The 15,471-nt window shown below is 34.0% G+C and overlaps 1 protein-coding gene across 1 annotated transcript in view; it reads left to right on the forward strand.

The window, feature by feature from the left end:
• The window catches only part of LOC111047947, a 137,601-nt gene that overhangs the window by 102,600 nt on the left and 19,530 nt on the right, over positions 1 to 15,471 (forward strand). Inside the window, exons 21-23 of the mRNA XM_039425648.1 lie at positions 2,599 to 2,699; positions 4,208 to 4,327; positions 10,856 to 10,909. Of these exons, the coding sequence (XP_039281582.1) occupies positions 2,599 to 2,699; positions 4,208 to 4,327; positions 10,856 to 10,909 (275 nt within the window). The remainder of the gene's footprint in view (positions 1 to 2,598; positions 2,700 to 4,207; positions 4,328 to 10,855; positions 10,910 to 15,471) is intronic.

Consider the following 15,471-nt stretch of genomic DNA (forward strand, 5'->3'; position numbering starts at 1 on the left):
CTTTAAACTTGAATTTGTAGTTTGAATTATCTAGGATTAAATCAAGCTATGGTCGAATTTTTCATGAAGTGTTTCAATAAGGTAAGCTGATTGTTCAACTATAGTGAGATCCACGTTATAATGACAGTGAAGGAAAGATAGGAGAACTACGTTGCTGATTTTCTGCCTTGTCACTGCCTTCTGTTGATGGTAGATGGAAATGTTGCAGAGGTAGAAAAGGATAGCGCTTTTGTCGAATGATAGACAAGGATAGCAACACCAATGTTAAACAAATACTGCCCTTATAATGTGGACCTCACTATAAGAGATATGTTGGTCAACTAAAATAGAGGGAGAGAGAATAGTTAGAGAGAAAGAAAGAAAAGAGAGTGAGCGAGAGAGAGAGAGTTAGCGCGGACCTCACTCCTCACTATAGTATTATAATTAAGGGCTAGTTTTTCCAAGCTCGGGATTTGGCTAAGTTCTAGACTTTAAACAGCTGGAATAAGAAAATTGGCTATTCAAAACGGGGCGTAGTTGTAGTCATTGTCAAAAGTCAAGTTTGATCTAAATTTCAAAAAACTAGAAAATTAAACACAAAATAAAATAAAGAGGAAGTAGTGTAAAGTTTCAGCTGTTTTGAATTATTTAGAAATGTTCAATTTCGTCAAAGAAAAACGTTTCCAATAATAGAAATGAGAAAATGAAAACTGCGACTACGCCCCGTTTTGGAAAGCTAATTTTCTGACTCCAGCTGTTTAAAGTCTAGAACTTAACTAAATCCCGAGCTCGGAAACCGGCCCTAAATCCCTATTGGGGATACGTGCCTTGATACTACTATATTTAAAGTAGAGCCAACAAAAAATATTTGACTTAGCCTAGAATATTTTACCTGTATATCCCTCATGCTTTCCTTTCATTTACTATTTTAGCTCATTATTAATACAATATTTATCTAGTACAATATTATGTTTTTGTTTGATACTTTTCAAATGTTCACAATTTGGATATGATGCATAGTATCATAGACAAACAATAGCATAAGTAGATATCCCATGGTATAGGGCGTTTATGTCGCAACTTTTACTGTTATCTCAAGCCGATTACTGTCGATTATTGTCGATTTTTACTGTTTTGACCGGGTAAGAGTGTATGAACGGCACTCATGAGAGACTACCAGCCTCATAAAGCTTCACAAGAAAGACTATAGGCTTGAGATAACAGTAAAAGTTGCGACATAAACGCCCTATACCATGGGATATCTACTCATGCTATTGTTTCTCTATGATAGTATCTACCTTCTTGGTGGCTCGGAACCCCACCTAGAGCTGTAGGTTCATCTCATGTCTCATGAGTCCTACTATTCACGCACAAGCCTGAAGCTTACGTGGGCCTAATCTTCAGGAATAGTTATTTGTGCAACTAGTGCGCAAAGTGACAGTTTGCTGCACCGAAAGAAACGTTTATGCCCGAGCCGTAGGCGAGGGCGGAATGGTTTCTTGAGTGCAGCAGAGGAACTTTGCGCACGTATTTCACATTAAGTTTTTCCTACAGTTACCATTGAATATGAAAAGTGGGTAATTATGGGTAAAATTGCCTGAAATCCATCAAATAACTTAGTAGTGTTTGAATGGCGAGGCGGCTGTGTGGTGTGTGCTGTGGTGGCACTGTGCTGTTGCTGTCCTCGTTATATAGTATATTTCGCACCTAGAGCAGAAAATGAGATTTTTCCAGCTCGAAATCGATTTTCAAGTCCGAGGCCGTAGGCCGAGGACTAGAAAAGATTGAGAGCTGGAAAAACATTTTTGCCCGTGGTGCGAACGATATTTTTCGCCACACTACAGGTATTGCTGACAAAATAAATAAAGAATACAAAATAAAGAATACTCGTTAAGCTATCGTACCTATCTCTTGATTTTAGTGGTAGAAGATTTGCAGTCAGGATTTCAGATTCTTTTAAAATTTCACTTGGAATACCACAGTCATCTTCAAGCATTTTTGAAAATTCGGAATGCACTAATCAACAATAAATAATTAAATAAAACTGGTTGCGAAGCGAATTAGTTTGATTCGAAACTGGAACTAAAATCATGGCGACTTCAGCTTATTATGAAAGTGGACACTCGCCCGATCTAGCGGATGACTTATTAATAATAATTAGCGCGTTGTTTCCAGCCATAAGCGGCTGGAAAGAGACAACTTTCTGGCCTAGACCGGAAAAGAAACCCTTTTCTGACGTCGTCTGCAAACAAGGTCTTTCAGATCTACGTAGGGACTGGAAAACAGCTGCTTTCTGTGCAGTGTGGCGAAAATATATAATAGTAATAATTAGCGCGTTGTGCTTGGTTGCACCTCTGCTCACTATAGCAGCCACAGCAGTCACTGTTACCAACTTCATTTTGATTTTGCTGCACTGTTGCTCCATATAACCTACTAAGTATTTTTCGTTGCCATGTTGCAAATCTGGAGTGCAGAAAAATTTTTCCCGCACTAGGGCGGAAAAGTGATTCTTTGCGTTCTGTAATCAGTGCAGCAATGGCCACTTTTCAACGTAACTGTAGGAAAAAAATATATTGGTATGTGAGCCTAAAACTTACGGTTCTCTGTTTTTTATTTCAGATTGAAACCAGAAGAGCTGGAAAAATTAGGAGCGGATAGCAGACAAACAACTGGAAAAGATTCACATGTTGGAAGTCGTACGCCTCCGCCCAGGCAAAAATGTAAGAAACTGAACAAAATCTTTACAATAAAATTTTCGTAGACAATTTAAAATAGTATTGGTAAATGGTAATAATTGATAGAGTTCAGTTAAATATGTTGAAACTAGCAGGTAACCCGTGCTCCGCCAGGGTCTGATTGGAAACTTGCAAAACTGAAAACTAGACCTACTGAAATCTTGAATTTAAAATAGGCCAACAACCATCCTCGGTAAATTGAGAATCTATATGCTAAATTTCAAGTTAATCAGTCCAGTTGTTGAGACGTGAAGATTTCATCTAAGGGGCGGATCCGAGCTCGGGATTTAGCTAAGTTCTAGACTTTGAACAGCTGGAGTGAAAAAATTGGATTTCCGAAACGGGGCATAGTCGCAGTCCAAGTTTAAATTAAATTTGGAAGAGAAATAGCACAATGACTACCTTATTATTTTATCTACCAATGTCATTACATTCGTGTAATTTGCATTGTAAATACATAAATTTCGAAAAACTAGAAAATTGAACACAAAATAAAATGAAAGAGAAAATAGTGTGAAGTTTCAGCTATTTAGAATTATTTACGAATATTTCATTTCGTCAAGGAAAAACTATTCCAATTAGAGAAATGATAGAATAAAGATGTGACTACGCCCCGTTTCGGAAAGCCAATTTTCTGACTCCAGCTGTTTAAAGTCTAGAACTTAGCTAAATCCCGAGCTCGGAAACCGGCCCTAAATAAAACTATTCTCAATGTTATCACACCCTTTTATTGAGTTAGTAATATTCAAAGTCATTTATTTATTTAATTTATACACTAAGTGAATTATCAAAATAATAATGTCAGTCAAGTCAAATTTACTTCCCATTCCGCAATTCATAATCTTCAGTCTTAAGCAAAAACCGTCTGGGAGACACACTGGTATCTGATATTCCATTGCAGTATACAATGATTATTTATATTTTCCTACAGTTACGTTGAAAAGTGGCCATTGCTGCACTGATTACAGAACGCAAAGAATCACTTTTCCGCTCTAGTGCGGGAAAAATTTTTCTGCACTCCAGATTTGCAACATGGCAACGCAAAATACTTAGTAGGTTATATGGAGCAACAGTGCAGCAAAATCAAAATGAAGTTGGTAACAGTGACTGCTGTGGCTGCTATAGTGAGCAGACGTGCAACGAAGCACAACGCGCTAATTATTAGTATTATATATTATAACCAAGGACAACGAGGACTTTAGGATTTTAGGATTGAGGTTTTTATCAATAATAAAATTACACAGAAAAACATTTGATGCATTTCAGGCAATTTTACCCATAATTACCCACTTTTCATATTCAATGGTAACTGTAGGAAAAATTAAATGTGAAATACGTGCGCAAATTTCCTCTGCTGCACTCAAGAAACCATTCCGCCCGAGCCGTAGGCGAGAAACGTGAACGTTTCTTTCGGTGCAGCAAACTGTCACTTTGCGCACTAGTTGCACAAATAACTATTATTTTAATATGTAAATGTTTTATTTAAATTGTAGATCACTCGGAAGGAACGTCAGACTTGCCCAGAACACCCTCCAGTGCATCCTACCATTACGCGAGGAACAAGCCTTGCCTTGTCAGCCTCGAGAAACTCAACCTCACACCAGACAGTAATGGTAAGTGATTCTATTTGAAAAGTATCTATATATATAAAAGCGAAATGGCACTCACTCACTCACTCACTCACTCGCATAACTAAAAATCTACCGGACCAAAAACGTTCAAATTTGGTAGGTAAGTTCAGTTGGCCCTTTAGAGGCGCACTAAGAAATCTTTTGGCAATATTTCAACTCTAAGGGTTGTTTTTGAGGGTTTAAAGTTCGTCTTTTAGCATGTATATTATTCTTCTCCCAATCTCTTAATTAGAATTGAAATTTCCATATCATATGTTACTATAGAACTATAATCTAGATAGAGTACCTCTTCGAAACAGTTGTTAACTGGCAACTAAATTAATAATTTTGTCAGGTTGGCATTAAGTTGAGTTGATTTTGTTAGGTTGGCACCAAGTTGAAGATATAAATGCATTTATCGCGGAAAAATTGATTGGGCACTGCTACTTCAATCCTGGGAATATTATATTACTAGCCGTCAGGCTCGCTTCGCTCGCCATATCTGTTTAGCCAGACGTTTAGTCTGGACCCCCAACTGGATTGTCCTAATATAATATGATAAAAATGAAAAAATGCAGGCGAGCGAAGCGAGCCTGCTGATCCCATTCTCGGACGATCCAGTCGGGGGTCCAGGGGGCGGAGCCCCCTGGCTAGACGGATATGGCGAGCGAAGCGAGCCTGACGGCTAGTAGAAGATAAATTGACATGTGAATTATATGAAAGACTATCAGGTAACCCATGCTACGCGAGGGTCTGATTAGAAACTTCTAAACTGAAAACTTGACCTACTGAAATCTTGAAGAATTCGAAATAGACCTTTAACCATCCTCGGTAAATTAAGAATCTATATGCAAAATTTCAGGTTCATCAGTTGAGTAGTTGAGACGTGATGATCCGTGGTCATTCGTGAATTTCCTATTCCGTATGTGTATAAGCATAGAGAAACGATAGCATAAGTAGATATCCCATGGTATAGGGCGTTTATGTCGCAACTTTTACTGTTATCCCAAGCCGATAGTTCACGTAGTCCATTCCCATGCAGCTGTGTGACGCTGGTAGTCTCTCAAATTGTGCTGTTCATACACTCTCACCCCAACCAAACAGTAAAAATCTACAATAATCGGCTTGAGATAACAGTAAAAGTTGCGACATAAATTCCCTATACCATGGGATATCTACTTACGCTATTGTTTCTCTATGGTATAAGCCAGTTCTTTCCTCTATTATATTATAGACTAACAGGTAACCCGAGCTCCGCCAGGGTCCATTTTAAAGCTTGACAAACTGAAAAAAACTTGACGTAATGAAATCTTGAAGAATTGAAAATGGGCGTATAACTATCCTCGATTGATTAAGAATCTATGCAAATCAAATTAAGTAAAAATTCAAGTCAATCAGTCCTATTAGTCCGGGCGCAAATGTCAAGAATATAATTATATTGGAGCTTCCAGATCGCTGAATTGATCCGATATCCTCTACATTGTTAGAATATTACAAGAGATTTCTTGAAATTGTACATGTTTTAGCCGCCATCTTGTTTTATTATGATGACAAACATTTTTGAGATTGCCATCATGGATAATCTCTTTCTAAACATCGACATTAAGATATATCGTTCCAAAGTTGAAAAAACGCTCTAAATTTCATAGATTTAAAAAATTCCTCTGTACATCTTGCACAAAAAAAGTTGTAATGGAATGAAATTTAAAAAGAAATTAGAAAAAAAGTTTTTTTTGGGCTTTTGAAGGTTATAACTAGAAAAATATGCGTTTTAGAGTAAAATTTCATAGAATAAAATATTTCATAGAATAAATTTTTTAATAGAGTAAAATTTCATAAATTTTGTAGAGGAAGATTTTAAAAATATTTTTGTCCAAGAAAACGGTTAAATATATTGAATGGTTATTGAAATACAAGCGATATAGCAAAACCCTGAACATTTTGGCTGCCATCTTGTTTCCGAGGTGTTTGCCTGGGATTTCGACTTATCATCATCACGATTCTTACGCTAAGCTGCGTACACATATTCGCGCTTCCAACCCGCACCGAGCACGCTCCTCCCTCATACCGCCCTCGTACCACCATCGAACCACAGTCGTTCCGCCCACGCACCCATCATGAACGTTACGGAAGATGTTAGATCTTCTCGCGTTCCCCGGTCGAACCACTGTTGCTCGCCGGTCGATCATCAATCGCTCTGCTGGAGTGACGTTCGGTTGCGGAGCAGAGCGAAAGTCTGTACGCACCTCTAGACCTAACGAAGAAATTGAGATATTTTCCACGGCTGTTACCCAAAAATGACCACGGAATGACATTTGCACCCGGACTATATCCCGTACGTGTATAAGCCAGCTTTTTCCTTTATTATATTATAGGTGATAAATGTAAAGTAAAATGAAAATATGAAAGCTGATTTTCAAAAATATAGATTCAATAATTGAATACAATTATTGTATAATAGAAGGTCAATTAAATGGGAGAACATGATAAATTAGAAATACTATAGTGAGGTCCACGTTATAATGGCAGTAATTGATTAAAATTGGTGTTGCTATCCTTATCTATCATACGACAAAGCAGATTGCAACGTTACAAGATTGGTTTTTAACAATGTAGAAATACAATTAACAAATTATTTAATTTCAATTATGAAAATGTATTATTAAATCATTGAAAAATATAAGAATGAGAATGTTTGATGCTATTTATTATTGAACCATGCCGACAGTTTAAAGTGTATCTCTCTATATTTAAATTATGAATAGTTATCCTATCCTATACGAGCAACTTCTGTTTATATGTTTAGATGTTTGAATGTTTAGATGTTCATATGTTTGTATTTCACCGGATCTCGAAAACGGCTCTAACGATTCTCACGAAATTCAGAAGTAGGTTTATAATATAAAGATTCGATTACACTAGGTCTCATCACTGGGAAAACTCGCTGAAGGACATTAAAAGAATAATTATTATTCATCCTTGGAAAAACAGCTGATAATAATTATTTCGTTGTCTGTTGGGGATGGAAGTGAGTGAGCGAGTTCATGTGTGTGGGACTGTGTCAAAAATATGACTCAGCTGTTGAACTTTTATAATCATTCAATCAGGTACTTTGTGCCGGTTGCAAATAAGCCGGGTTATTTTCAATCCTGATTAATTTCAGTAGATCCATCTTTTTGAAATTATCTTTTCTGAGTTGGTTCACGTGAAGTTAATCAGGATTAAAATTTAACGGCTTTTGTGCAACTGGGCCTTTGTGAGGGAAAGTTTTGCATTCCTCTGGGAATTAATCTCAATTTACTGTGATTAGAACATTTCTGTATGAATGTTATTATAATTTCTTCTTTCGTAATAAGCTTTTTATGCTTTTGTACTCCAGAGCGAAGCTCGGTTCCCGATATTAATTTATTAATCAAGTTAATTATTGGTTATGTTATAACGGTCGTATATTGACGAATGAAATATGATTGATCATTTTAAAGAAGAGTGAACAGTTAATATTGAATCAGATGTACCGGTATCAGCCATCTTCTATAGAAGGCAGTGGCAAGGCAGAGAGTCAGCTACATTATTCTCCTATTTTTCATCACTATCATCATAACGTGGGCCTCACTATATATGTCTCTTGAAAAAGTTCTTTGATTCTAACACTTTAAATTTAAACTATGTTACTGTATTCTTGTGAAGAGGTTAGAATTTCTTGTTCTTTGAAGAATTGTAACAAATGCATCATAAACTTCTAATAAACTATAAATGCATCCTAAATTTCTTAACATTAATACATAGTTAAACTTCGGTTTTATATCAATCGAATTTATATATATATATATTATATATATATATATTATATATATATATATATATTATATATATATATAATATCAATCGAACAGTGGCGGCTGGTGTAAATATAGCTTGGAGGTTTCAGATATCAATCCTAACTTACATAGTAAATAAGAAAGCAATAAATAGGGATTATTAAATCGTCATTACATAGAACTTGAATTATATTAATTTTCTCTCAACATAATTCCAAGTCACTGTAAGAGATAATAAGAAAATGAATAAGTTACAAGATTCAAACAATACAATAGAAACAGAAAACCCAAAACTGTTTTAAATCTATCAGTCTCAATTATTAGCCTGAAAATACAATAATTTATATATTTTTCAACTGCTCAATCAATCAATCAATCTCTTTATTCAAAACATACATCAAAATGTACATGAATGCGTCTTTCTTTAATATTTTCAAAATAATAAAATAATTACAAGTAAAAAACAAAATACATCAACAATAGGTAGTCTAACGCATAATGCTGCTGGTACTTACGCACTCACGCAAACCCAATAATTATATAGCTTGTGTGTAATTTCCAAGATTTGGAGGTCTTCCAAACTTCCCAAGCTCAATTTCATTTTCATTTGCTATTAACTAGGTTAAATAAATCATCCAAAAGATTTTAAATAGAATAAATATAGCTTTTGTTTATTACACGATTACTCTTATACAATCCTCGAAATCAAAACAAACAAAACTTTTCATAATATGGTCTGTCGTCTTTAGTGTGATACTATCGACTATCGATACAAAGGCAGTCTTCATAGATCGATATTGTTGGTATCGTATCGTTTGTTTCTATGCTACCGTGCTATCCTCAAAATGCCTTCCATTGTCATAGCAACCAACTGGTTTTCCAGCACTTTAGGCTTCCAATGCTATTTTCCCATATAAGCGACGCGTCATAGGGGGTTGCAAATGCTATGCGTTTCTTTTTCGGACCGCGCAAATTCAAAATGTTTAACTATCTGTTCTGTCTTTCTGCTGTATGAATTTTGTCGGAATTGAGAGAATAATTTTCAATGATATGACTATCAAATTGGAGTGTTATTAAGACGTTTGTTGGGGGTTGTGCAACCTTGCAACCTTAAGAGGAGCCGCCACTGCTATGTAATGTAAATAAAATTCCTAATAAATTATACATACATACAATACATACATTCTTCAACGCACAGGATTTCTTCTATAAGTGGAAAAATATTTTTCCTACAGTTACGTTGAAAAGAGGCCATTGCTGCACTGATTACAGAACGCAAAGAATCACTTTTCCGCTCTAGTGCGGCAAAAATTTTTCTGCACTCCAGATTTGCAACATGGCAACGCAAAATACTTAGTAGGTTATATGGAGCAACAGTGCAGCAAAATCAAAATGAAGTTGGTAACATTGACTGGGCTGCTATAGTGAGCAGAGGTGCAACCAAGCACAACGCGCTAATTATTATTCATTATATATTATAACCAAGGACAACGAGGACTTTAGGATTTTAGAATTAAGGTTTTTATCAATAATAAAATTACACAGAAAAACATTTGATGGATTTCAGGCAATTTTACCCATAATTACCCACTTTTCATATTCAATGGTAACTGTAGGAAAAACTTAATGTGAAATACGTGCGCAAAGTTCCTCTGCTGCACTCAAGAAACCATTCCGTAAACGTTTCTTTCGGTGCAGCAAACTGACACTTTGCGCACTAGTTGCACAAATAACTATTCTTGTATTCTAAACAGCATGCTTTCATTCACTATTGCTATATTTTTTTGTTGTAATTGCTGGTGTATTTTTATTGCGATGATTATTGTGGTGTTTTTCTCCTTTATATGAGTTTTTAAATTGACACATTTCATTTTGAAGGCACTCTTACTTTCCTGTTCTAAAAATTCACATTCAAAAAATTATCTACTTTCTAAAGTCTTCATTTTCTTCTGGAAAAATAATTTTCCCAATTTTAATTTTCAATTGATCCAAGGTGGAAGAAAAGAGCATAATATGATTAATATTTTCATAGAACACTCTTCCTTCACATAAAAGTTCTTTAGAAAATATTTTTCACAATTCTTGAAATATTTTATTAATAAACCAAGAACACTTGATTTTTAGAAGATTTTATTGCCCAAAAATATTATTAAATCTCAACCATGTTTTATTTTTAAATTCAGAACATTCCATTTTCATATTTTATAACCAAATAATTTTAATTCTCGAATAATTTTTCAGTGATAATAATCTGAAATTTTTCTTCTATGTTTGGTTTTGAAGCATCTAAATTTCAAAATCTACTTTGTGAAAATAAATAAGGACTGAAAATTTTGTGAAGTGAACAACTACAAGACTCAATAAATTTATTGAAATAATTCAACTTCTGTGAATTGAAGAACTACAAGACTTAACCTATTTCGGACTATGTGTAACCTTATCTAAATTTGGGAGAGGAATAGCACAAGGTTACCTTATTTTTTCTCTCCCTATCATTTTTGATGATGTACTTGTTATATGAATCAATAAATAATAAAGAATTTCATCGTTCCCCGATTATTTTGTATCATTTCCTACATCCTTTCCCATACTTCTCAAAATATTAAGATTTCTTGACCCAAATTCCTTCTTGTATAAACGTCTCATCGCCAAAAATATAATTTTTCTAAATTATTTGTTTTTGTTTCTGTTCTGTTCATCAATTATCATTTAGGTCGTGTACTGTTGGACAAGAAGGGTCAATGCAATTTGAAATTGGAAAAATCAGGTACAGAGAAAATTTTTTGGAGAAAATCTCAACTCCCCCATAACTAAGAAGATGCTGACATTGTAGTATTCTTACTTAGGAAAACCGGGGAACAGTTTTTCATTCAAATTTCTCCATCATCATAATTCAATTTATACGGCTTGTTAGAGGCATGTTAGTTACAACTTAACTGTAAAACCATATTACTCAACAGTTTAATCTCAAAATTAAAAAAAACAAAACAAATTACTTTAAAAACTTGATTTGTTGGTTTTGATAAAATTTATTGTTCAACATATTTATTCCCCAATATTGTCAGAGGCAACCTTTTTTCATGCCATTCAAAACTTTTTTACTCAAAGTTGTAACTTTTAACCTTAAACTTGAACACAACCTCAACTATAAACTGTATTACTACTTCAATAAATTTCAGACGAAATTAAATTGTTGATTTGGATGTGTATTGCAATGATATTTCATCAAATTCTTGAGTTTATTTTTCTAATCCTAAAAAACTTCTAATTCAAACTCAATATTTATTTTCATCCTGGGTATATTTGTTGATCTTGATGCATGCTTTCATTTTTTTATTTTATTGTTTAATCTTGTTTTTGGTATTATGATTCATATTGTTTTTATCAATAATCTATTGTATGTGTCATTCTACACCTGCCACCTGTTTTAAAGATAATAGCCCGTATGAATAAAACCAGAGCAAATGCTCATGAGCAAGAGCATGGAGCATAAGGTTTTGCTCTTGAGCAAAAGGTAGAAGCAAAAGCATTTGCTCATTTTTATATGAATAAGCTTTACCTTATACTCGTGAACTCTGGAGCAAATGCTCACGTATTTTATAGATTTTTCATCAGCTGATTCGCTTTTGTAGCCTTAGTTTGTTTTTATAGCTCACGGAAGCGCTAAATATGCAAGTAGGGTGCACCGCTTGTGTTTGCGTCGTCTGCTCTGTTTTCTATTCATGAATAGAGTTTTAGTTTAGTTGAGTTTAGAATAGCGTGAAAAAATGTCATCTCTATAATAATCTTCAGCATATTCTTATAATATCAATAGTCTTCTTATAATCGTCCACACTCTCATCTTCTTAAATGCCTATCTCCTATTTTGTGATGGCTATCTTTATATTATTCTATCTTTGCTATGCTATCTATATCTTTTGTATTTATTCTTTTGTAGGGATAATGAGCTTTTGAGCAAAAGTTTTTACTTTTGAGCAAATGCTCAAACTATTTTTTTGATGAGCATGAGCAAAAGGTTTTGCTCACGTTTATTCATAGAAAATGAAGCAAATGCTCCATATTTTAGAAGTATAAGCAAATGCTCAACTTTATTCATATGACCCAATATATCCTTGATCTTTATTGTTCTCTCATATCATAAGAGACGTTGTTTTTCATCATCTCTTTGATCTCTATGGTCCAGTTGCACAAAAAAGCCTGTTAAATTTTAATAACTATTATTATTCATATTATTTTTATTAATAATCTATTGTATGTGTCATTACACCTGCCACCTGTTTTAAAGATATATCCTTGATCTTTATTGTTCTCTCATATCATAAGAGACGTTGTTTTTCGTCATCTCTTTGAACTCCATGGTCCAGCTGCACAAAAAAAAGGCTGTTAAATTTTAATAACTATTATTCCACGAGAACTAATCAGAGGTTTTCCTGAGAAAAAGGTATTTATCGGGTTGTGGTATTTAATCGGGATTTAAAGTTAACAGATTTTTGTGCAACCGGGTGTAAGATTTTTATTAATCTCAGGCCCGGTTGCACAAAAGCCTGTTAAATTTTAACTGTGATTAATTCTACAAGAACCAATAACAGAAGCCGTATTTTCAATAAAGCCGTCTCTGATAGGTTCTCGTGGAATTAATCACGGTTAAAATTTAACTGGGTTTTGTGCAACCGGCACTCAATGTTTCAAATATTTTTTAGCATAACTTTTAAACAAGTTATTGTTATTTTAAGTAGTTAAAGTTATCTATACTTTAAAATGGTACTATATTTTTTATTGTATCATTAACACGCGAGTAGTCGCGCCCGCGGCAAATTGCCGCACAATTGCAACTTTTGTATGTAGCTTTGGGAATTTTCGTTTTCCAATGTTGGCAGCTCATGTAATCCTCGCTGTGACTGTCCTCTAGACAATCTAGACAATCTTGAACAGTTTGATGATGATAGAATGAACGTTGACTAATTTCAATGTATAGGTATTATCTTCCTATTCTATATTCCATCTTCTGAATTTAAACTTTCATTATCTTTTTATTCAACCTAGATGTCGAAAAATGAGTCAAATAAATAAGGTATATTCATTCCATTCATGAGTAGATTATTTTATCCCATAAATTCTAACAATAAATTTGCAGTATGTATTTCTGGAATCTCCTCCATGTATTATGTTATTGTATACTTATAAATAGTATATAATAACATGAAACACGTTGAGAAAGATTTGAAATTAATAAATAATGAAAGAGCATTGTCAAAACCAACTGTTTATAGTCTAGGGAGACATAAGGGTGAGTGTGAGCAAAATGCTCACGCGCGACCACTGACGTTCTGCAAGTCCGTGTAACTAATCACGTGTTAAAAAGTAGCCCTAGATAGGTATAATCATTTTTAGCTCCTATATTCCAAAGTGCATTATAATTATTTAGTCAATCTTAAAACATAACACAACTTTTCGAAAAGTACCGACGGCTTGAGGCCAAAACTGATCCAATTCCAAGTTATACGACAGTCCAAATGTAGTTATGTTCATTTATCGTTATTTATCGTTCACCCAATTCCCTTACTCAACCACGAACAATAGACAGTATAAAAATCCATCGATTAAACTGTAACGTCCATAGACTTCTTAGCTGCTGTTCTTGTCAGAAAATTCAAAAAGAAAAAAAGTTAAGTACCTGGGTATCTTGTTGGATCCACACTTGAGGTGGGATAATCAAATTAATAACATGTGTTCCAAACTAAAATTCCTTATCTACAAATTTCACCAAATTAGACAACTGAGCAATATAAAAATAGCTAAACTAATCTATTATTCGTATGCTCAATCCGCTTTTCAATATGGCATACGGGCTTGGGGGGGAGCTTTGAATGCGCATTTCACAAAACTTTTTTTATTGTTCAAAAACATCTTTTAAAAACTATTCTAGGCAAACCCAGACTTTTTCCAACAAAAGATTTATTCAGGGAGTTCAAGGTTTTAACAGTTCGACAACTTTTCATAAAAAATTTGGTACTATATATTATAAAAAGTAAAAATTTATTTGAACCTCGAGAATCTCTTTTGTGCTTGCGCCCCGCGCGAGACATTTTCCAATTTGTCAGAATGGACTTGAATGTGTGTAGGAGACAGTTTGCTTATATTTCCAATAAATTAATAAACCACATTCCCTTGTATATTCTTGAAAAAACAAACATAAACCAAAGGCTTAGATCAGACATAGATAAATGGATAATAGCAAATAAAATCGAGGAAAAATTGTTTTAAATAAACTAATTTTCGTCTACTCCATGGTTGCAGTTGACTTACCTACCTCTTACCGTTTTCTTCTTCTTCATTCTCCTTCTTCTTCGTCTTCTTCTTTCTTCTTGGCCTTTTCCGTCTTTTCTCCTTCCGTTCCTTTATTTTTAGTATCCTCTTTATTATTAAGTACTAGTTTTTATTCTGTATTTTTTTCAAGAAATTTGTTTTGGATCATTTTTGTTAAATATTTTTGAAAAACATTTATATTGCAACTCACACCTGCGCACAGGGTTTCTTTGCAGGTGTAGATTCTTATATATATATATATATATATTTGTCTTGAAAGTGTTGTATATTTTTTGAGAATCAATAAATTTGAATTTGAATTTGCAGGCAATATATTTTATGTTTGAAAGATATTTGTCGTTGGTTCTCTTGATATTTCACTAGAAAATAAAAATACTTCCCAAAAAACTGTATTATTAAAATTGGAGTGCTGTTAGATTTTGTTTATCTGTTTTGTTCAATGTAAGGGTACAAACACACTGAAAGCGGAGCGTTGTGGAGCGTCGTGAACAATATCATGTTAAGTAATGAGATGCAACACACTGGAAGCGTCTACTCGCGGAGCGGTGCGGAGCGGAGCGTGGCGTCAAACTCTGGAACAAGCTGGTTTGTTTTTTGGAGCGTCTACAAGCGGAGAGTCAAAGCGTCAAAGTGCGAGTGCCCTACTAATGTGGTCTACTCTTGTACATAATAATGCACTTGTTCTACTACATTTTCCCACCATCTAGTACACTAGTATATTTAATGTTTGCCCTAATTTATTGCCAATTAGAATATTGAAAACATATTACAAAATATTTATAATATGACATATCATTAAAAATGTAAATGAATAAGCATAATTACTCATACATATACTTGAATAAAATTAAAATAAAATATAAAATCTAGGCATCACCAGCAAAAAGAAAATCTTTGCCCGCTGGTAAGAGTTGCAAAACAGTAAAAGAACAACATAATATTTCGAAATAATGCAGAAAGTTAAAGTTAAATTTAACTAATAATTACAAAATTTTATAAATT

The sequence above is a fragment of the Nilaparvata lugens genome, chromosome 4, assembly GCF_014356525.2.
Source record: "Nilaparvata lugens isolate BPH chromosome 4, ASM1435652v1, whole genome shotgun sequence".
Classification (NCBI taxonomy): Eukaryota; Metazoa; Arthropoda; class Insecta; order Hemiptera; family Delphacidae; genus Nilaparvata; species Nilaparvata lugens.